The sequence below is a fragment of the Aedes aegypti genome, chromosome 3 (genome assembly GCF_002204515.2).
Source record: "Aedes aegypti strain LVP_AGWG chromosome 3, AaegL5.0 Primary Assembly, whole genome shotgun sequence".
Classification (NCBI taxonomy): Eukaryota; Metazoa; Arthropoda; class Insecta; order Diptera; family Culicidae; genus Aedes; species Aedes aegypti.
This window is the reverse complement of record NC_035109.1, coordinates 59,114,594-59,136,374: the sequence shown is the minus strand read 5'-3', so window position 1 is coordinate 59,136,374 and position 21,781 is coordinate 59,114,594. Positions and strand designations below refer to the sequence as shown.

General features: G+C 36.8%; 1 protein-coding gene across 1 annotated transcript; it reads right to left on the bottom strand.

The window, feature by feature from the left end:
• Positions 1-326: 326 nt before the first annotated feature.
• On the bottom strand, positions 327-10,174 carry LOC5566572 (zinc transporter ZIP2). The gene is made up of 2 exons (XM_001650900.2): positions 9,705-10,174; positions 327-904 (listed from the first exon to the last, which is right to left on the bottom strand). Exons 1-2 carry the CDS (start codon positions 10,097-10,099, stop codon positions 349-351), a joined length of 951 nt encoding a protein of 316 aa, XP_001650950.2. The 5' UTR covers positions 10,100-10,174; the 3' UTR covers positions 327-348.
• Between the last annotated feature and the right edge of the window lie 11,607 nt (positions 10,175-21,781).

Here is a 21,781-nt window from a genome sequence, read left to right as displayed (position 1 = left end):
TTTAAATTTGGATTTTGGATTTTGGATTTTGGATTTTGGATTTTGGATTTTGGATTTTGGATTTTGGGTTTTGGATTTTGGAATTTGGAATTTGGAATTTGGAATTTGGAATTTGGAATTTGGAATTTGGAATTTGGAATTTGGAATTTGGAATTTGGAATTTGGAATTTGGAATTTGGAATTTTGGAATTTTGGATTTTGGAATTTGGAATTTTGAATTTTTAATTCTTGTGTTGGCAGAGAAATCCGAAAAGTGAAAAAGCATTCATAAGATAAAGAATAAAATTACAGACGGATAAAAAAATCAAACACTTTCTTCCTAACAATTTTTATATCAAATAACAAAATTTATTGTTCCGTTATAGCCATGCTCAAGAAAGTCATCACAATGAATCCGGCGATCACCGCAAGCAACTGCCAAGCTCCAACCACCGCTCCCGGTTTTCGCTTGCCCCGTTCCCGTGGTAGCACCTCGCTGACCGTCACATAGAGCAGCGTGCCTCCAGCAATCGCCTGCAGTACCGGTATCACCACGCGGTTAAAGGTTTCGTCCAGTCCGTCCAGGGCCATTCCGATGGCAATACCGCAGACCGAGCCCAGCGAAAATATCACAATCTGCACTATGCTGGATTGGCGACGGCCTCCCTGCTGCAGTTGGTGTGAACTCACCTCCACTCCCAAACAGAAGGCGACCACAAATTTGTGTGCACTGACGGCTCCCAACAGTAGAAGTACTTTGGCAGAGGAGTTCTGAACGCCGATGGCTAGGCCTTCGAGCAGTGAGTGGACACAGAGAGCCAGCAGCAGGCTAAAGGTCCCGGTTGAACCATGGGAGTCTGGGTTCTCTTCGGAGGAGGGAGCCGTGGAGTTTTCCATTTCCGTGTGAGTTACGCTAATCGAATTGCTGGAAGTGAGAGAAAACGATTGAATTAGAATTGGGCTCAATACACTGGGCACCATTTTCACTATATCATATATGCTTTAACACTACTTCATTTGAAACATTATTTAACTCTAAATGGCTCTACTTTACGTCAGAGTGGACCAAGTCACATTTTTCATATTTCAAGAAAAAAAAATAAAATTTCAAATTACATTTTGTAATGTATAAATCTTTGAATAATTTTGTAGAGAATATTTTTTGATATCTTTGACTTATTTTCAAACAATGCAATGGATATGGAAATCATGGAAAATGTGACTAGTTATGTGTATATGGTCCAATCTGATTGAACTAAAGACCATTTAGGAGACTCAGATCATCTTCACACCTACGTTGAAATCCCAACATGTTCGGGATAATTGATCGAAAAAATTCTTAAATTTTCAAATTCAATTTTCGTTGTTGTTAAACGAAAATGACCTACTGAGAGCTATATGCCAGTTATGCCAAATTTGAATTTTTTGAGACTTGAAAATTATCCAAAAACACAACACCGGTTTGATGAATCTTCATTATAATTATAATTATTATGAATATTAATATAATTATAATTATTATTAATATTAATATTATTAATAAAATCTGCTAAAATTCGTAGCAGTGGTTCCTTTTTCAATACAGGTAAGTTCCGTTTTTATCACGTTCCGATTTTGTCACGCTCCGATTTTGTCACGTTCCGATTTCGTCAACAAATTATTCCGTTTTTATCAACACACAAATTTTTTTTTTTTTAGTTTTCGAAATGTATCGAATTTAAACTAAATACTTATTTTGAAGCAATTCAAATGCTTTTTAATAGACTCAGAGTTGAATTTTCGACATTTTGTTAATATGGAGCATCTATGATACATGGTAGATGTCAAATCATATACGATTCAATAAAGTTTGACTCCTTCTTATGCAATTATTCAATTGGAGTTTTCAAACTTAGCAAGATCTGTTGGATAAGATTGGCCCATCCTTCAACAATCGAGAGTTGCTCGGGCCACGTCCTAGCAACACACTATGGGCGGTTTCCATACAGACTGGCGGCCAAAATTATTTTTTCATCTCATGTCGTATTTATGAGTTTTGTGATACAAATTTGATGTTTTATTTTAAAATACAAATTTTCAACACTAACTTTTGAATAGGGCCTATAGCGAAATAATAAGTTTTGTTACTTATGATGCATATTATCCATTTATGCGATAAACGTTGTGCAAACCATTATAAATATTAGAACATACATAGAAATGATGATATAAAACATTTAGCGATATTCAGTTATTCTCTGTATTATTTTTTTGCAGTTTTTATTAGAAAATCGTTAAAAATATTGGAAAAATCAAAAAGCCCTAAATTAAAAAAGTGGACATTTGGAGCAGCTAAATTGTGTATGTAAAAATTAAAATATAGTTTCTTGCCCTGATATTCCAGGAATATCTCAATAGAAGTGTTTACTATGGAATGATGTTCAAGAAAAACCTATCAGAACAAGTCATTTTTGATTATTGGCCACCTGATCGGCCATAGTGCTACAACTGGAATTTGTGATTAGTTGTATGCGTACTTAAGAAAGTTACATAGACCTCTCCTTTTTCTTATATAACATGACATAAAAGAATTTTCCATATAAATTTGATAAACATATATACCCCTTCCCCCTATGGTATGACTTTTTGTATGGAAATAAAAAATAATTTGTATGGCACTAAAAATATCTCAAATCCCCCCATAACCGCTTACATGATTAATGGACGATCCCATACATGTTCAGTTCTTTTTGATAAGGGATGCAATTGGAAATGAACTCAAGAATGTTTGTTCAGCGACAAGAGACATGATCGAGTTTAATTTATTCTTTATAAGACTGTCGACCTTGTCATATTTTAGACATTATCTTCTATCTCTCAAACTCGATAGCATTGCACAAATTATAGCAAACAGCAATTGATTATATTCTGTTCCAAGGGGTAGGAGAAAAGGTCCAGCAAAACTAAGTAGTCTGTAGAAGATTTTGTTGCCATCCAAAATTTGCTAGAATCTTGATCTTCGAGCAGACTATGAACCTCTTCCCCACATGAAGACTAAAAAGTTAATTAGGAGTCTTATACCAACAGCCATATGCTTATTCAAAAAACTTTACATAAAAGTTTTTTACCAAAAAGTTCTTTTTTGGTGATGCTTGTTCTAGAGTTTGTTCACTTTTGTGTTTTCGATGATCTTCAATATACATAAAAATGGAATGGTGTTTGTGCGTCATGAAATGGCTTAAGAACGGCCTGATATACTTACATCATTATTTCACTATTGCAGTGGTCAAGTGATGGCAAAACAACGCTTGACGGGACCACTAGTATTTAATATCATTTTACTCAACAAAAAACTAGAACTTAAGGTTAGTTTATTGCCAGCCTATTTGTGATCTAACGTAAGGCTAAAAGGCGATGTTGGTGCTGTTCTAGATTGACGATTAGTGCATCCTTGTCGAAGTTGGTAGTAATAACTTTAGAAGAAAGATCAACACAATTATTTTACTGTTAAATTTGGCAATTCAAAGCACAGGAAACCGTAAGTATTCATTTCAATTTGCAATACTTTCACTATATACCTCCACATTTAATCATCAATCGGATGTGACCAAAAAATGCAAAAAAAAGTACCTTGGCAAAAAAGCTCTCAGTTGATATCTGCGGAAGTGTTTTTAAGAACAAATATTGCGTACCTTGTGATGCAAAGGACATTTGTGTGATTATCGTTACAATATTCTACATTGCATTTATTGAAATTTTAACTAGGAAAACTAAAACTATTAATGATTTATTACAAAATCACATTGATTGATAGGAGTCTGCAATCAACTTTCAATACGAACCTATAAGAATGAACAATCTTAAGGATTCTCACAGCTCCTAAACATCAATACTGTGCATTTATATGGTGGAAATGTGTATTATCATGACAAAACTGCAATTTTCATTTCAAATTTGTCAAATATTTTGTCTAAGAAAATTATTCCGTTTTTGTCAACAGAAAATCGTCGATCGTGTTGATAAAAACGGAACATACCTGTACCAGTCAAGATGCGGGTGTGGACTTGAAATTCCTTGAATGATGACAGGCCTTGTGTACATTATACAAATTGTATTAAACGAGCTTGGCACTTGATGTTCAGATTTCGTAATCCGAATGAGTTTACCAGTTAATATGATTTTAATTCCTGCAATCAACATGTTTTTCCAAAAATGATTAAGGGAAAGTAGGCTGTTATTGAAATGTGTACGAGATATTTATGATTGTTGCTAATTCATCTCACGATGAAAATCAGTTTGTTTTACAATCACATTTCTGAAAAAATATGAGCATACTTTCTGTATGTAAGCGCATGTAGTAATAATTTTAGTAATACTGGCTGAGGTTTCTATTGTGTGGGCTTCCAATGGGCCAGTACAGTTGCTGACTAGGGTTGTGTGCTATTTCATTACCTAAGAAATAATGCGCTCTCGGGCTAGACATTGGATATATATAAAAATCGTTGTGTTTGGATGGACATCTAATTCTTCCGAAAGAGGTGCACTTTGCGAAAAAGGACCACGTGATTATTGAGCTGAAATCGAATTCAGGCTAACTTCTGCGTTCATGAGTCCTCTCATGGCGTAGGGGTAACGCGCCCTACCTAGAGATCGGGGAGTCGTGAGTTCGATTATCACTGAGGTGACGTGTGACTTTTTCGCAAATCTTCACATCAATGTGTCAATCTAATCCAATTGCAAATTATATGTAATGTTTAGCTTTTCGGTAGTTGTTAAACATCCACTCGGCTGGTTAGCCGTAAACCACGATTCATAATTAAAAACAAGTATGTTTTCAATGTGTATCATATTAAATGCATCTCACTGATGAAATTTAAATAATTTGGCCGTCAAATAGTCGACGTTAGGTCAGAGTGGACCATGTGACATGTTTCATATTTTGAGAAAAATGGGCTTAAAGTCTAACGCTTTGTAATTTTTTAACACGTTAAAATTTTGGTTCAATATTTCTACACATCTTTGTGTTACTTTCAAAAAATATAATGAGAAATGATAATCATTAAAAATCATAATGCATACCTTTTTATGGAATATGTTTACTTGGTCCACTCTGACTGAACTAAAGTCCACCTTTCATTGAGTTGGTTCACCCTGACTAAACAATTTATAGGAAAATAACAATCATTTGACGATGGCATGGTCAAACTGGTTGCATATCTCAAAGATAAACAGACTATCAAGCTACTTCGATATCAGTATCGTAAATTCTTCAATAATCCATATCGTCAATCCCGAAATCATTGAACTTATGATAATTTGAAAATTAAGGTTTTGCTGCGTCGGGCATTGAAGACCAGAAAAAATCAAATATGTGTTCAGTCAGAGTGGACCAAGTGAAAATCTTGAGTACCAATCAAAATTTACTGGTCCGTAATAATATACTTCTATCGGACTCTGAAATTGAAACAAAAATGCAATAATCAATCAGTTTATTGCTTTTCAACACTTGGTCCGTTCTGTCTGCACAGAAACTGTTGCAATTTTTGACCACCCATCCAAATATGACAAATGATTAAAAATCAAAATCAAATGCATCAAATAAAGTAAAATTTATGAATTGCTATGGATGGATGAGTAGAAGAATTACCGTTTTGATTCATATTACGGACACCTAAGGCCTCAATGCAGTATAACCCATAAGAAAGCATATAAAATAAATCAATTTGTATGATTCCTCGGCGCTATCAAGCCTTCAAAACACTTAACTTTCGAATGGTGGGTGAAGATTTTGTTTCTGATACATGTATAATTTTAAATAAACTGAACTAATTAATTTAAATTGAATGTGTAGACTTCTCATGATTCTTATTACGGACGCTCCCTTACTTTTGCCTCATATTCCGGACACTTTGATTCAAATTCCGGACAGCTCATGAAAATCATGAGAAGACAAGTCAAATCATTATTTAGAATTGACAAACCACTAAAAAGGCTTCTAAGGCAGTTGAGTTTTATAAATTTTCGTAGATATCTAAAAAAAATTTGATTAGAATGAGCTTTGAAAAGGTGAACTTTTAAAATGCGAAGATTGAAACATTTTATGTGAAATGTTTCCCATACAAAGTAGTGTCCGGAGTAAGAAGCTGTCCGTAATATGAATCAAAACGGTATTCGATGTCGAAAAATCTGATAAATCTCTTGAAATATTTTTCATATCCTCGCATTCCTCAGCGCGATGATCATTTTCGCTGTTACGGTAATAAACTCTTGGTGCACTCTGACTGCATACTTTTATCGGTTTTTATTGATTACCCAAAGTAAACAGTATTCATCAAATCTGATCAAAGTGAAATTAAGGTAAGATAATTCCGCATCTTATGAAAGACAAGTCCAATATTCGCACGTTTTGTACTAGCAGGGTGTCTACTCATTTACAGAAATGAAATTCCCTGAGATTTCCAGGTTTTAAAAAATAATTCCAGGATGAGCAAATCCCTCAAAATACCCAAATAGTCAATTTTAGATGGCAAAAAACTTTTTTTTAAATGAAAAGTATCCTTGAAAATAAATTTATTGAAAAATAAATTTCAAAGTATTTTTCGCTTCAAAAAAAAAAAACAATTATCGGTTTTGTTTTTAGTATATACAGGAAAAAGGCGATTTTTATTTAAGGTGAAGATGAATCGAAGCCAAACCTCAAATTTTCAAGAGCACGAATCTGGAGAACCAAACATCCGTTTAAGCTGAAAACATAATCGATTGGTCACTAGCTGGTAGTGACCAATCGATTAAGTTTTCAGCTGAAACGTGTGTTTGGTTCTCCAGATTCGTGCCCTTGAAAATTTGAAGTTTGGCTTTGATTAATTTCCACCTTAACTGCCACGAAAATCAAGAATGTTTACAAATGATCTGAAAGTGCCTTAAATCATCGGTCATAAAAAAAATAGTCTATTCGATTTAAAGGAAAAAATATTATTTCCCTTAAAATGGGATTCAGGATTTCTGGAGAGCGTTTCGGTATTTTTTTTTCTTTGTGGAAATCAGGGTTAGTAGTATGACTCTGTTACAAATAAAAGCTGTATAGACCTAAGGCCCTGTTTGGAATTTCTTATGACATTACGACAAGTATAACAGCTCGATTTAGTATAGATTTCTTTCACATATTACTCCGCAGATCTCTTCATGAGTTTGTTTTGAGATTTGTCACGAACTTTCTTAGTAATTGTTCCATGAATCTTGTTTTATATATCTTCGATAACTCAATCTGGATTTATTCCAAGGATAATCACATAAGGAATCATCCATCCAAAAGAATATTCCATTGATTTTCCTAGAACTTCCTCCAGCATTCCCGTTTAGAGCATCTTCAAGAATGCAAAATTCCTTTTTTTTTTAAACATTCCTTAAAAAAGTCTTTAAATATTTTTTCATTCAGTGAAACATAAAGAATTTTTTTTAGATGTTGTGGAGAAAAAATTAAAAAAATCTGCGATGAATTTCCTAGAGTAACCTCAGATGAAGCTTATGTGAGTTCTAAGTACTCCTTGAAGAATTCCTACGAGCGTGTCTGGAAGACCTCCTAATTTATTGATAAAATTCATCCTAAAACATTTAAAACATAAATTAGAATCTTCAAATAATGTCCTACAAGACGTTTTGAAGCAATTCGGACCGAATCCCTGAATTTTGACTAAAGTTTTGAATAATCCATGAATATTTTATTTGAAAAATTATTAGAGAAGTGTTTGATCTGCAGCAACAATATTTTGATGATATGCTGGAGACATCACAAGATAAGTTTCTGGAGCAACTTAATCCTATGTCAAATTTATCGAGGAATTCTTCGAGAAGTTTATAAGAGATATCATCGAATAATGCCTGAAGGATTTTTGGAGCAATTCCTGAGAGTAATAGTGGATGAATATTTGAAAAAATCCCTATGAAAATGCCTGGAATAAATGAAAAAAACGGCTTAGGAATTATTTTAGGATTTTGTAGGAAAATGTCGGAACATTTTTTTCCAAAAACTCTGGAATAAACTTTTGAGGAAGCGTTAGAGTGCTCTAGAATTTTTGGACCAAATTCTGAAGAAATGCCTCTAAGCATCCATTGAAATCGCTGGTAGTATCTGGGGAGACAGTTCTGAAAGTATTCAAGAAGAAATCACTGGAAAAATTACTAGAATGACTGAAGCATTCCTCGCGAGATCCAAGAACTTGTGGATTAGTCGTCTAAAAGCCTAATAGTTATAATATAATTTTGCATCAGAATTCACTGCAAGCAGATTAAAAAGGGATTTTAGAGATAATTTTTATTAAAATAGACTTTAGAGACCATAACCAAAAATAGAGACTTGCACAGTAATCTAGACTCTAAAAGAAAATTTGCTTGCTTGAGAAATGTAATATTTTTCGTGTCTATTGTAATTTTTGATCTTTCCCTTCAAAGTTTATTATTTTGGTATAACAGACAAAAAAACATTTGTAAAAATTTTTGATTTTTTTCAACTTATCAACTGCTTATGAACGACACCTAATTGGAGCTGTACTTGCCTTTACCAATTTGCTAATCTTAAGTGTCCTTGTCTAAATATGTTTTACGCTGATTAATTAAAAATCGTTGAAGAGACTGAACATGTCAACTAGCGTTTTTATAGCGGCGCAGCCGAAAATTTTTTAAATTGAGGACATTTTTTGTCACAAAAACAAAAATTTATATCATTTATTACTGTTTCAAAATAATTTCCCTGAGTGGAGCCGAAATTCCCTGAGAATTCCAGGTTTTTCCAGGTTGAATAAAATTCCCTGATAATTCCAGGTTTTCCAGGTTTTTCCAGGTAGTAGACACCCTGACTAGGTCCCCTCTGACTTAACGCCGACCAAATATCGTATAAGACAAAGAGAATAAAACTGTCCAATAAAGAATAAGTTGCTCTTTTCCAATAGGCTCTTCTAGAAATAAACAAGGCCGGACTTTTCCATTCGTTAATAACACTTTGGACATGTGCTGGACAAGTGGTTCACCCTAGCCATGCTTCCCAAGCTTTTCTCACTTTATGTTAACTTTAATTGTGGTTATTCAGTAAGTCTAGCTTTATATACACCGTATGTATGCATACATTGCAGCTTGATGAGTCCAGTTATTTTGGACGTATTAGCGGAGGAATATATTGGAATGTATGAATTGAAAGAAAACACGAATTATCTATTGAATAATAAATGCTGCTCCACTACTATACATGATTTGCACTAATTTATAACACGCGACATGTATTCTGTTAAAGAAATTCAAAACTAATTCTAATTGGATAATCTTAACTTTCACAAAATTAGATTTGTTTTTTTTTCTGAATAATCGAGGGGCGAAACAATACGCTGGAAATCAATCAGTTGATCAACTTTAGCACGAAAGGCTGTTTTAAAAACATTTCTAAGAGTTTTATTTTGTGTTCTTGAAGCATGAGCAGGGGATTTGTTTTATTTTAATCTTAACGGATTCAAACTGATTGTCACATTGTGAACGACAACTGAAGCAGATGATTCAGAATAACTCGTTGAAGCACTTTTAATGATGATCAGTTTTCAAATCTTTGGACTTTTTCTGTGTGGGCCTAGAATTGAAAGCTGATACAATTTTGTTGTGAGTTTATACATATGAAGCTTAACAGTCAAGAGATCGATCATCATACAATATGCAATATCGTCGCACCGTGTTAATTACTATCGAACCGGTGACCCCCAGATTACCTTCTGCTAATCAACGAAACGGATTCCCCGCCGCAGCAACTGCCTAGTCCACATCGAACTCGGGCGCCCCCACTAGGGCACAGATGCACGAACTCCTCCACGGCATAGATCAGAAAATAACCGGCACAGAATATCACTTCGGCATATCGTGGCAACAGCAGCCGCACCTCGGGCAACATATGAACCAGGGCGGTGGCCAGCAAAACTCCCGCTCCGAAGCATAGCAGCACCGTTATCATGGTGGGTCTGCTCTGCTGCTTGGTCCAGAACACGGGAATCAATCCGCACACCACACTGCCCAATCCGAGCACAAAAATCGCCAACAGTTTGGTTCCCTCATCGCCGCCAGTCGAATCACTCGCCAGAACTGTCACCTCGCTACTGTTAGCAGCCATTCTCGTGATCTCCACCGCACAGACTGATGATGATGTGGGTGATTCCGGTTATGTGTCTGTGGTTCAGTGGCTGCGCTGTCCATTTTATCACGCGCAATAATAGCCGCAGACTGGGCGTCCAACTTAGTCGTCGTTGTCGCCGTCAGTGCCCCGAGCAGCGCAGATAGAACGAACCGCAACGAGAGTCGCTTAAGGGTATGCGGTATGCATTTTTTTCAGGTCGATACGAAGAAACAGAACTAAAAATGGAAATGTATCATGAAAGTCGACACAAAATATAAAAATGCGCGGGATTTTTCGAAACAAAACGGTACATCGATTTTATTTTGCGAAAAATATCAATTCAAAACTCCATGCAAAGCTGCATACAAAGAAACATTATTTGAAAGCGTATTAGAATTAAATGACGCTTATATTGAGCTGTTCGGTAATCCAATCCGCATGGTTATTAAATTAATTAGCTCATTACGCGTGGTAAAGATGGACAAATTATGGGTAAAATTATGAAAAAAAAATCCACGTGCTCGGCTGGGATTCGAACCCAGGACTCTTGTATGCTAGACGAGCGCTTTACTTACTAAGCTACCGAGCCACTTGGTGACCCAATAACCAAAGAATTATTAAATCCTTATGCCCCTTATAGAATTTGTACTAAAATAAAAAAAATCATTGACTTATCATACTCAATTTTATGCCGTCCATTTGGCTAATGAATTTAAATATATGATTTCGAAACAAACACAGAAATCGGATACATATTGGGAAAAAAAAAAAAAATTCAATGTTATGTACCATTTGAGAGCTTATGGTTAAACACTGAGAAATTCTCGCTGAAACCAATCCGCCGCACATCGTTAAAACTCAAATTTCACTCCAATCGTTAGAATATGCTGAAATTAGAGGAGAGTCGTTTCGATTTACTCAAATTAGTGGACCCCTCGTATGCCAGCTAGCAAAACAGTTTGCAAAACAGCCCATTTGATTCAATCATTAAACCCATCGGAAATCTTTCAAAACCCAGTGTTATTGTTTACATACAGAATAGTTTGATTTTTTTTTTTAATGTATTCAAACCCCTTAAGCAGAATCTCAATAGAGAATTAAAATTTAGATTTGAGCGTCTCATACCTTTTAATTTTGCCATAATTGTAACCTTTGACAGATACGTGTATTTCGACTACCACTTGTAGCCTTCTGTGTGGATACGAGCAACAGGATTGAAGAAGGCTACAAGTGTCAAAGGTAAGCAATTAGGGCGGAATAAAAAGGTACAAGATACTCAAATCTATCATTTTGATTCTATAGAATCGTTTGAAATATCGTATACCCTGAGCGTTGTCACCACGACCAACAAGCCGCGAGCCGCTTGTCGTGTGGCATCCGATGAACGGGGTGTCAAAAGAGACGAACCGATTATTTGTACATTAGGCATCTGGACGCGCGGAATTAAAAACCGAACTACCCATTCATGGCCACTCTACAGCAGCGCTTTGACTACGAGATGAATACCTGATCGCAGCGAGAACGTTTGAGAGAATGGACCGCTAACAGCGAGCAGCGATCGATGGGAGACACGATCACTGTCGCGATGTGGTTCGGATAATGCATACAGATAATTTTTGGTTCGAGAGTCGCGTGAATAAGCTTTCGGATTATTTGTGTTGCTGGGGATTCCCAAGAGAAAGCCTCACGAAAACAAGTGCATTGGTGGTTATCGTTACGTGGAACCAGATGTCGTTACTACACATCTTAGAGTATGGATTAACTCTTAGATGTATTTGATTAAAGATAAAATGAAGTTTGTTTAAAGATACAGATATTGCATTAAGGGGACGCTGTGCAGTGCTTTGTGCAGTCAACAGGTTGATTCAAAGCTACAGACTTGGGAAGTTGATGTGACAACGATTGTTTGGTAATCGGATGAGTGTGACATCTGAATTGGAACGGTTTTCATCACAACAATGAACTCGATCTTACGCCGGGCGAATTAATTCAATGGAGTGCAATTGAAACACAATACTTATTATTCTGCTTAAATTGTAGTTATTCACCTTTTTTTTAGACTGATGTTGAATCACTGTAACAAACTGGTTAGTTTCAAACAGGTATTCAGGTATCAGAAGGCCGGCTCCAAAGGCACGTTCCCCACCAGTTGGGAGATTTGTGCCATCGCCATATTTGAGCCTATTTCATCATCTACCCGATGGGAGAGGAAAGGGAAGGGAAAGATGGGAGGAAATAGGAGTGGGGTCCCTTGAAGAGGGAAGATCGCATAAGCGAAATGAGAGCATGTAGCTCCATACCACAATGGGTTCGAACAGCGCCCTAAAAAGGGCACTGCAAAACGCATGAGCGTAAAGAGAGCCTATAGCTCATTACCACAGCGGGTTAAGAATAACAGAATGTCCTGAAGATTCAGGCTTCTGAATTCAGTTTCACTTAATAAGTGTTTACCAAGTAATTGGAATCGCATTTGCGCAAAAACTGGACAGTTACATATCAGGTGATACGAAGTTCCATAATCGGAGTCACAACTATCACACACAAATGAGTCAGCACGCTGAATATTTGCCATGTGATAGTTGAGTCGGCAGTGGCCTGTCAACGCTCTGACCAAGAGACTGCAATTCTGCTTTGACAGATTTGTTAAATACTTCGCCACCTTTGGAGATGGCTCAGTAATATACAATTTTGTTTGACGACACGACTCCAAACTATTCCAATATTGCTTGTGCTGAGTTGCCGCCCAAGAGTTTATCTGAAGCTTCACCCAGCACTTCGAAATTGGAATAGCCGGCTCAGGGCCAATGAAGTCATGCGATGCTCCATCGCGAGCTAGCTCATCAGCCAATTCATTTCCAGCGATGGAAGAATGGCCAGGTACCCATACAAGGTTTACAGAGTTGACTGAATTCAGTTCCTCAATTTGAGTTCGACATGCGATAACAAGCTTCGACCTTGAGTTGGCCGAAGCGAGAGCTTTTATAGCAGCCTGACTATCTGAACAGAAGTATATGACTTTACCCATTACGCGCTGTTGGAGTGCTGATTGCACTCCACACATAAGAGCAAATATTTCCGCCTGAAAAACGGTGCAGTTTCTACCAAGTGAGTAAAACTGATTCAGCCTTAGCTCACGAGAATATACTCCTGCACCAGCTCTACCTTCAAGAAGGGAGCCATCAGTGTAACATACTATATTGCTTGATATACTTCTTTCCAAATAGCCAGACGTCCACTCTTCCCGTGAAGGGAATTGTGTGGTAAATGTCCTGTAAGGAAAGTTACAAGCAATTGTGAGATCACTTGGAGCAAGGACAATTTTGTCCCAATTCACCAAAAGTGGAAACAACGAAGTGTGTGTAGATTCACTGGATTTTTCTCCAGTAGATCCAGTACCCATAAACGGTAAGAGCAAGAAAGTGCTTCTTGTTTAAGATATATGTGTAGTGGCGCAACGTCGAAAAGGGCCTCGAGCGCTGCTGTGGGAGTTGTAGAGAACGCACCAGACATCGCCATCAAGCACATCCTTTGGAGATGGCCCAATTTTGATTGGATTGTTCTCACTTCGCCCTTTTGCCACCACACAAGACATCCATATGCCAATATTGGCCGAACAACTGTTGTGTAAATCCATTTGATATATTTGGGTTTGAGGCCCCAAGTTTTACCAAAGGTTCGCCGGCATTGACCGAAGGCCATGCAAGCTTTTTTGACTCTGAAATCAATGTGAGGTGTCCATGAAAGTTTGGAATCTAGAATGACTCCAACATACTTTACTTGATCAGTCACATTAATCTCAGTGCCAAAAAGACGTAAAGGTCGAATTCCATCGCGGTTTCGTCTTTCCGTAAAAAGAACAATAGATGTTTTATTCGGGTTAACCGAAAGGCCATATTGGCGACACCAACTCTCGACTACCTGAAGAGCACTTTGCATCAGGTCGAATAGGGTGCTTATGCACATACCAACTATCAGAGCTAGATAGTCGTCGGCAAATCCATAAGTTGGAAAACCACAATTATTGAGTTGCCTCAATAGCGTATCTGCTACGAGATTCCACAAAAGTGGTGACAAGACTCCCCCTTGGGGGCATCCGCAAACACTCAATTTTCGAATCGCTGCTTGACGCAATGTCGAGAAGAGATGTCGGTTTTTGAGCATTTGATGAATCCAATTGGTAATCATTGTAGGTAGCCCATGGTTTCGTGCGGCTTCCAATATGGCATCGAAAGACACGTTATCAAAGGCACCCTCAATATCCAAGAAAAAACCCAAGCAGGATTGCTTCTGAGCGAATGCTTTCTCGATATCGTATACAACTTTGTGTAAGAGAGTCACAGTGGACTTTCCAGATTGGTAAGCATGTTGATTCACATGAAGAGGCATGTTTGCCAAATAAACATCACGGATGTGATGATCGATAATGCGTTCCAGACATTTCAGAAGAAAAGAGGTCAGACTGATTGGTCTAAAACTCTTCGCTTCCTCATACGACGCACGTCCTCCTTTTGGGATAAACTTTACAGTAATATCACGCCAGGATTTGGGAATGTACCCGGTAGCAAAACTGCTTACAAGTAGCTTTTTCAAAACATGTTTGATAGACTCAAATCCCTTTTGGAGCAGAACAGGATAAATCCCATCCGCTCCTGGAGATTTGAAAGGAGCAAAACTATTAAGTGCCCATTGAATCGATTCAGTAGTTACGATACTGCGAGCCGAGGCCAGAGACTCGTAACTACATGAAAAGACATTTGGTTCATCCGTAGATGCTATGTCCACACATCCGGGGAAGTGTGTATTGAATAAACATTCTAAAACTTCTTCATCGGAAGAAGTAAAGTCACCATTAGGTAAGCGAATTTCGTTCACTTGGAAATCCTTAGATTTTGCAAGAATTTTATTCAACCGACTGACTTCACTCAAACTGGAAACATTTGTACAAAGGTTTTTCCAGCCGGATCGTTCAGCAGAACGAAGAGCCTTCTTGTAAGCCTTGCGAGCTGACTTGAACGACTCCAGCTGAATGGCGTCTGTTCCAACTCCTTCTACATTGTTTCCTGAGTCTAGTCAGATCGGAATTCCACCATGGGGTCCCTCTTGTAGTCTTTACAGACCGCAGAGGACATGCTTCTTCAAAAGCTTCCATAATGTAGGATGTTGTAGTATCAACGGCATCATCCAGATCACTTGGATTTTCAATGGACGGAGAATATCCATGAAATTTGGTCGCAACCAATTCAATGTAGAGTTCCCAGTTTGTTGACCGGGGATTCCTAAAACGCAAAGTCTGCGCAGTTACATTTGAATGTTCAAAGAAGATGTAGCGATGATCAGATAATGATTCCTCATCTGATACATGCCAATTCGTCAACTCGTGACTGATTCTATTCGAGCAGAGCGTTATGTCTAACACTTCTTCTCTATTAGAAACCATGAAGGTTGGGCGATTGCCTATGTTAAGTAATCCAAGGTCTGTACTACTTAAGTATTCCATCAGACTGGAGCCTCTCAAATTGATATCCGAGCTGCCCCAGATGATGTGATGAGCATTGGCATCACTGCCCACAATCAGCGGAAGGCCTTTTGTTACGCAGTGTACGACAACTCGTTTGAAGTCATCCGTTGGGGATGGTTCATCATGTGGTAAATATACCGAACAATAAACGTATTTCCTGTTGAGGTCACCAACAGAAACATCGATTGTGACAGCACATACATCTCTGGTAGTTAACTCAGAAATGAGTGTAGCAACGATTGCTTTATTAACGAGCACGCATGCGCGGGGCATGGAGCGCGAGTTGGCCATTTCAAGTTTGCTAAAAGTAGCAAAAACTGGGTCCACAAGGTTACCTAGATAGAAGTTCCCTCTACGAAAGTAGGGTTCTTGAACTAGCGCCACTTGAGCTGCACCATTTTGCATGAGTCTGCAAAGATTGATCGTTGCTGTTCTTTTATGCTGAAGATTGATCTGAGCTAACCTAACCGTAGCCACTACCCAAACTAGGCAGGATTAAGCTTTTTGCAACCTCAGCACGAAAAAGACCAGCAACGAAAAAACCAGATCGGTATCTATTTAAAGTCGCCAAAGGCGAAAGAGCACAGAATACACTGTGTAAAACGCATAATGCGAAACCATATAGGTGATAATTTAAATTAAATGTCAACATATTCATAATCCCACCCTTATTAAGCCTCAGGATAGAGACTGAAGAAGGGCAGCCGATTATCTCGGAGAAACACAAGGTCACCTGCACCATTGCTCCGGGTAGCACAGGAAGGACTCAATACTGTGGAGGGCGCCCTGGTACCCCACAGGCTCCGTTTGCGGTTAGGTTTTATTTAGACCCCCCTAACCATTCATTCTTAGGCACGGTACGCATCACACCATAAATTAGGGGTCACCTGTGAGGTGGACTTTTACCACCGGAACAGGCAGTCCGTAGTGTTAATTCTTAGCCAGTTGAAACAACCGCTACCGACACTACGCGGCTATCTAGGCTGCTCGGGAAAAGGAGGTTAATATTGATGATTAATCCCTGACGTGCCCAAGCAGCCACCAGAGCAGAAACCACACAAGTTTATCTGGCTTTAATGATCAAAAACGGAAAAACGAATATTTTGCACCACATTTCGTTCTTACCGTTTGATTTTTTGGTATGGGATAGGGGCAAAATACTGCCTAATATCGGGATTGATACCTCTAAGGGCCGATTTCTTCATCTTCGCTTAAGCCGTAAACCACGTTTACCCATATGATTAAACTAGGTTTAAGGCATAAGCGAAAGTGAAGGAATTGGCCCTAATACTTCTAATATTCAAGAATTAAAGTTCAAGTTTTAACAAGCATGCCATGAAATATCATTTTTAACCTCTCTATTGGAAGCTTCATTTTTCATCGCTAAAAATATATTTAAATCGCGATAACTTTTTTGTTTTTCGATATTTTTGCACCATATTTTTTACAAGATCTCAAAAAAACTTTTCTAATTTAAGAATTCGTGTCGATAATAATCATTCGTGGTCCAGTTTTGAAGATATTCCGATGTTCCTTGGGGGACCGACATTCTTCATATAAAATGTCTTCGACGGCCTTTTTGTTTTTGGCAATTTATAAAATATGTACTATACAATGCCAGGTAATGAGGTGTTTCAGTGTTATCAAGATCTTTATTTGTCCAGGGTGGTACCGTGGTGAATCAAAACCTGGACGGGACGGGAACGGGAAAAATGTGGTTATATTCGCTCGCATCTTTAGATTTAAACTAATTTCATCATTTTACAATAATTTTCCATCTAGTAAGGTTAGCAATGAAAATAATAAAATGAAAACAAATTCGCAACTTCCGTTTTGCATTTTCCCTGCATCGTTCAAGTTCTCGATGTGAAGTGTCCGATAAACTTTTCAGGTTTGGTTCATTCGCGAATGTGTGAATAGATATTAGTTTTACTGCTTGTTTAGTTCAACAAAGTGAATATAATGATAGATTGTAAACTAAATTGCAGAAAAAAAATGATTTGGTGTATATAAACGTATTTAAAAGCAAAAAGACGCCGTCCGGGTTTGTGAGCCAGTGGTTCTCTAGCCGCACACAAATTGTTATCGCAATATATTTGCTGTGTATAGCATTATTTGTGAACCATATTTGAGAAAAACTGAAACTGGCTTATTGATAGCCAACCGAAGAGAAGGCAATTAATTTGCCTAGGAAAAACTGCCTAAAATCACGATTCTTTCAGTGACTCTACAGCATATTCTTGGCATCGAACCACAAACAAGGGATTGAGGTAAAAATGTTTTAATTAAACATAAAATTGTTCATTGTATTATATAACGAAGCAAACGTATGTATAACGTTAACGGAAAAACCGTTTTCAAGTTGATTTCAATGCATTTTATATGGAGATGATCAATTTAAATTAATATGTCCGGATTTCGATTCACTAGTGTCCGGCATATTGATTCATGTGTCCGGGTTTAAGGACAAGACTTGCTACATTATTTTCAAGATTTACATATTATTCTGTTATTTTTATTGAAATATTCTTCGTTTTCATGAAGATATAAGCCTAAACTAATTGTATGAAAATCACTTTATAATCATATGAGCAAATAAGGTAGTGAAAATTGAGCCTCTTAAGCGTCCGAATATTGATGCAGCACGGTACCAGAATCATAAACGCTCATTACTCAAAGACGGCTGCACCAAATTGCTTCATTTTTTTTCACAAAATACTCGCATTAATGTGTGAATATCCGAATACTATGTAAATTCTGTATCGTGAGATATATACGTGGGTTATGGCTACGCGTCGGTACCTCAAGGAATTTTGTAATTTTTTTGGATCCAGATGTCCAATTATCAATATCAACATATATTTTTAAACTTAAAGAGTTTTTTGAGGGCTTGTGAAAAAATGGAGCAAAAAAATCGAGAAACAAAAAAGTTATCGCGATTTCAATATTCTTTTAGCGGGAAAAAATGAAACTGGCGGTAGCGGGGTTGAACAAAACAGAAAACCTGTCAACGAATTTATCCGAAAAAAAAATCAGTTCTTAATGATAGTCCTGTTTATCTACGATGATGTAGTATGGTAGTATATTTATAGAAAAAGTATGCATTTTTTGGGGCCCAGATAGCCGTAGCGGTAAACGCGCAGCTATTCTGCAAGACCATGCTGAGGGTCGTGGGTTCGAATCCCGCTGGTCGAGGATCTTTTCGTAAAGGAAATTTTCTCGATTACCAGGGCATAGAGTATCTTCGTACCTGCCACACGATATACACATGCAAAAATGGTTAATCGGCAAAGAAAGCTATCAGTTAATAACTGTGGAAGTGCTCATAAGAACACTAATCTGAGAAGCAGGCTCTGTCCCAGTGGGGACGTAACGCCAGAAAGAAGAAGATGCATTTTTAAACTTAATTTTAGTAATCTAAATGAAATTTCTTTTATTTCTAGAACACGGACCTCTTGGGGCCGTGACGACTTCTCAGGGGGTCCGCGAATCTATTGTGAATAAGGATCTTTCTTTCTTGATTGATAAATAAATGTTAGCTTTTGTTTTGCTTGAGAAATTTATTACTTGGTTGTAGATTTTTAATATTTCAAATTACATATACTTTTTTCTTAAAAATGTAACTCATCCATAAGTGCATGAACATGGAACTAAGATTGTACCTAGAGATATCCATAGATAATGCTTGGCATATTTTTTTTTTTACCTTTCTGGCGAGGTCTTCGAAAAATTCCTCGGGACCCTGGCGATTATTGATAGGATTGAAAACAAAATAAAATTTTACCTTGATTCCGCTCAATTGGTCACGATTTTTGATGAGATTTTCGACTGATATTGAACGTAGTGATCTTTGGTAGATTTCTACCAAGATTTTTAACGGGTATTTGGTTTCAGAGAATTGACGACGGAAATTTTGCAAAATTTTTCACATCGCTGATAAAAAGCTCTTAGGGAGCTCATTATCGAGTCGTTCAAAAGTTCAAAATATTTAACAGCTTCCCGATCCACGGACAATATGTTGTATTTTGGATTGGCAAGAAATCGTTGGGAAAAACCTTAAGAAAATCTTCAATAAACTCCTGGAACATCCTTGACGAATTGCTGGCGGGATTTTTTGTAAGAATGCTCCCAAGTTTGGAAACATATCTTATTCCTAGTACTTTTGATTTTACTGAGGTTATGCTGGAAGCTACTAGGCTCACATTTGTCTCGTCAAGTTTTTTATCGGATTCTGAGAATGGTACTCTAAAGACTCCTGGTTTAATTCTTAATGGGCTCATTCAAGTTATTACAGCACAAATCTTACAAATCGGTTGTCGATAACAAGCATTATTGTGAGCTACAGTATTTCTGTCAAATCGTCTTGAGGTCTGCGACAGGTTTCCAAAAACATTGATTTCAGGAACATCCCACAGCTTCAAAAGGGTTGGTTTCGAGAGGGTCATGTCCCCACATTTTAAGAACCCCCACAAATCTTGACAAAAACATTTAAAGTTAAACTTTTACGAATGATTAGAATTAATGCAATAGTACATACTTTTTGGTATCGCATTATATGATTTGAATGATACTTTTTTTTTAATAATTCTGGATTAAGGTGATTAAAGAACGAAGCCACACCTCAAATTTTCAAGAGCACAAGACTTGAGAACCAAACAGCACTCCGCGTTGAAAATTTATCTCATTGGCCACCACCAACAAGCAAGCAATTTGATTGATTTTCAAAGCGAACTGTTGTCAGATTCTTCAGTCTTGTGCTCTTGAAAATTTGAAGTTTGGCTTCGTTAATGAGCGAAAGTTTTGGAAAAAAAATCTAATATTTGTAAAGTATCTAGAACGAAATATTCACACATTCAGAATGTTTTTTTTTTACTTGACGTGAAATAAAAAGATCAGGAAAGATTCAAAAACTATTTGGATAAACAAGTATCATCCTTTTGCTAAAATTCTTAACTATTTTCTAGCATGACTTTTCCAACTACAACCAAAGCTTTCTAAACGAATTTCAAGACTAGAATTGTGCAATTTATATATCAACAGATCAAGTAATAAAAGCTGAGTATTATTTTTTTTTTTTTTGAAAATAACTCCATCGATCACATTGCAGACCTTGTGGCGTTTAAGTGCCTTGAATAAAGGAACTTTAGAGAACTCTTACTTGAAAAAATGGACCAAAAAGAGACCAGATAGGCCCCAAAAAGAAACCGAAAATGGATCAAACAGGAATCAGATAAATAAAATATAACCTAAAATGAATTGTAGTTCTACATTTAGACAGTGTTTATTCCTGTGGAATTTCTCCAAAAAATTTTCTAAGGAATTTCTCTAAGAATTTTGTTTCGAATAGCTCAAGAACATTTGAACAAGGATAACTATATAAATAACCCAGGAATTTCTCCAAAGATTCTTTTAGATATTCAAGGTACCGTCAAACGGGGTAACTTGCAACAAATTTCAACTTCAAAGCTTTATGGATGAAAAAATTGAGAATTCAGATGGGACAAAAATCATTTAGCACGCTAATCACCATGTAAAGAATACCATACTGTATTAATTTTATCATTATTTTTCTGGGATCAGGAGAGACGAAAAATATGCATTTTTAACGCTACCCCTTATATGGGGTAACATGCAACACACGATGCTACCTGAAGTACACTATTAAAACTTAACCTATATCGTGTTATTATGATCATTGAATAATTTTCTGCAGTGACAGCATGACAATAATCAGAAACAGGCTACTCTACCCTAAGAAAACTAATTATCAACGATTGAATTATGAGTATTAAACCAATTCGATTGAAAACTCCATTGGAATTGCATAAGATGCCAAGACAAGGAAAATCAAGCATATCATAAGTCTTGTCAGTTATTAGAAAGCCATTAAAACGTTTTATTGCAACTTTTCTACAAATACAATGGTATTTTAGTTTGTACTTCACATAACTTATTTTTTTATACATATTTACATCAAAGCGACGCATCATATATTAATATGTATGTCTTAAATGGTCTCTATTAGTGTTTTGGCATAAATTTTATCATGTTTCATACAGAAAGTTCTCAATGACAGATCTGCAAGTCAATTTTTATACAAATTTTCAAAGTTATTCGTTAATTTCACGAAGAAAATAAAACTAAATCTAATACTAATGCGA

Excerpts from the sequence above, each read along its gene's own strand:
- LOC5566572 (XM_001650900.2), bottom strand. The coding sequence starts at position 10,099 with ATGGCTGCTAACAGTAGCGAGGTGACAGTTCTGGCGAGTGATTCGACT. Across the intron at positions 905-9,704 it reads GTTTCGTTGATTAGCAGAAG|CAATTCGATTAGCGTAACTC; the intron begins GTAATCTGGGGG and ends TCTCACTTCCAG.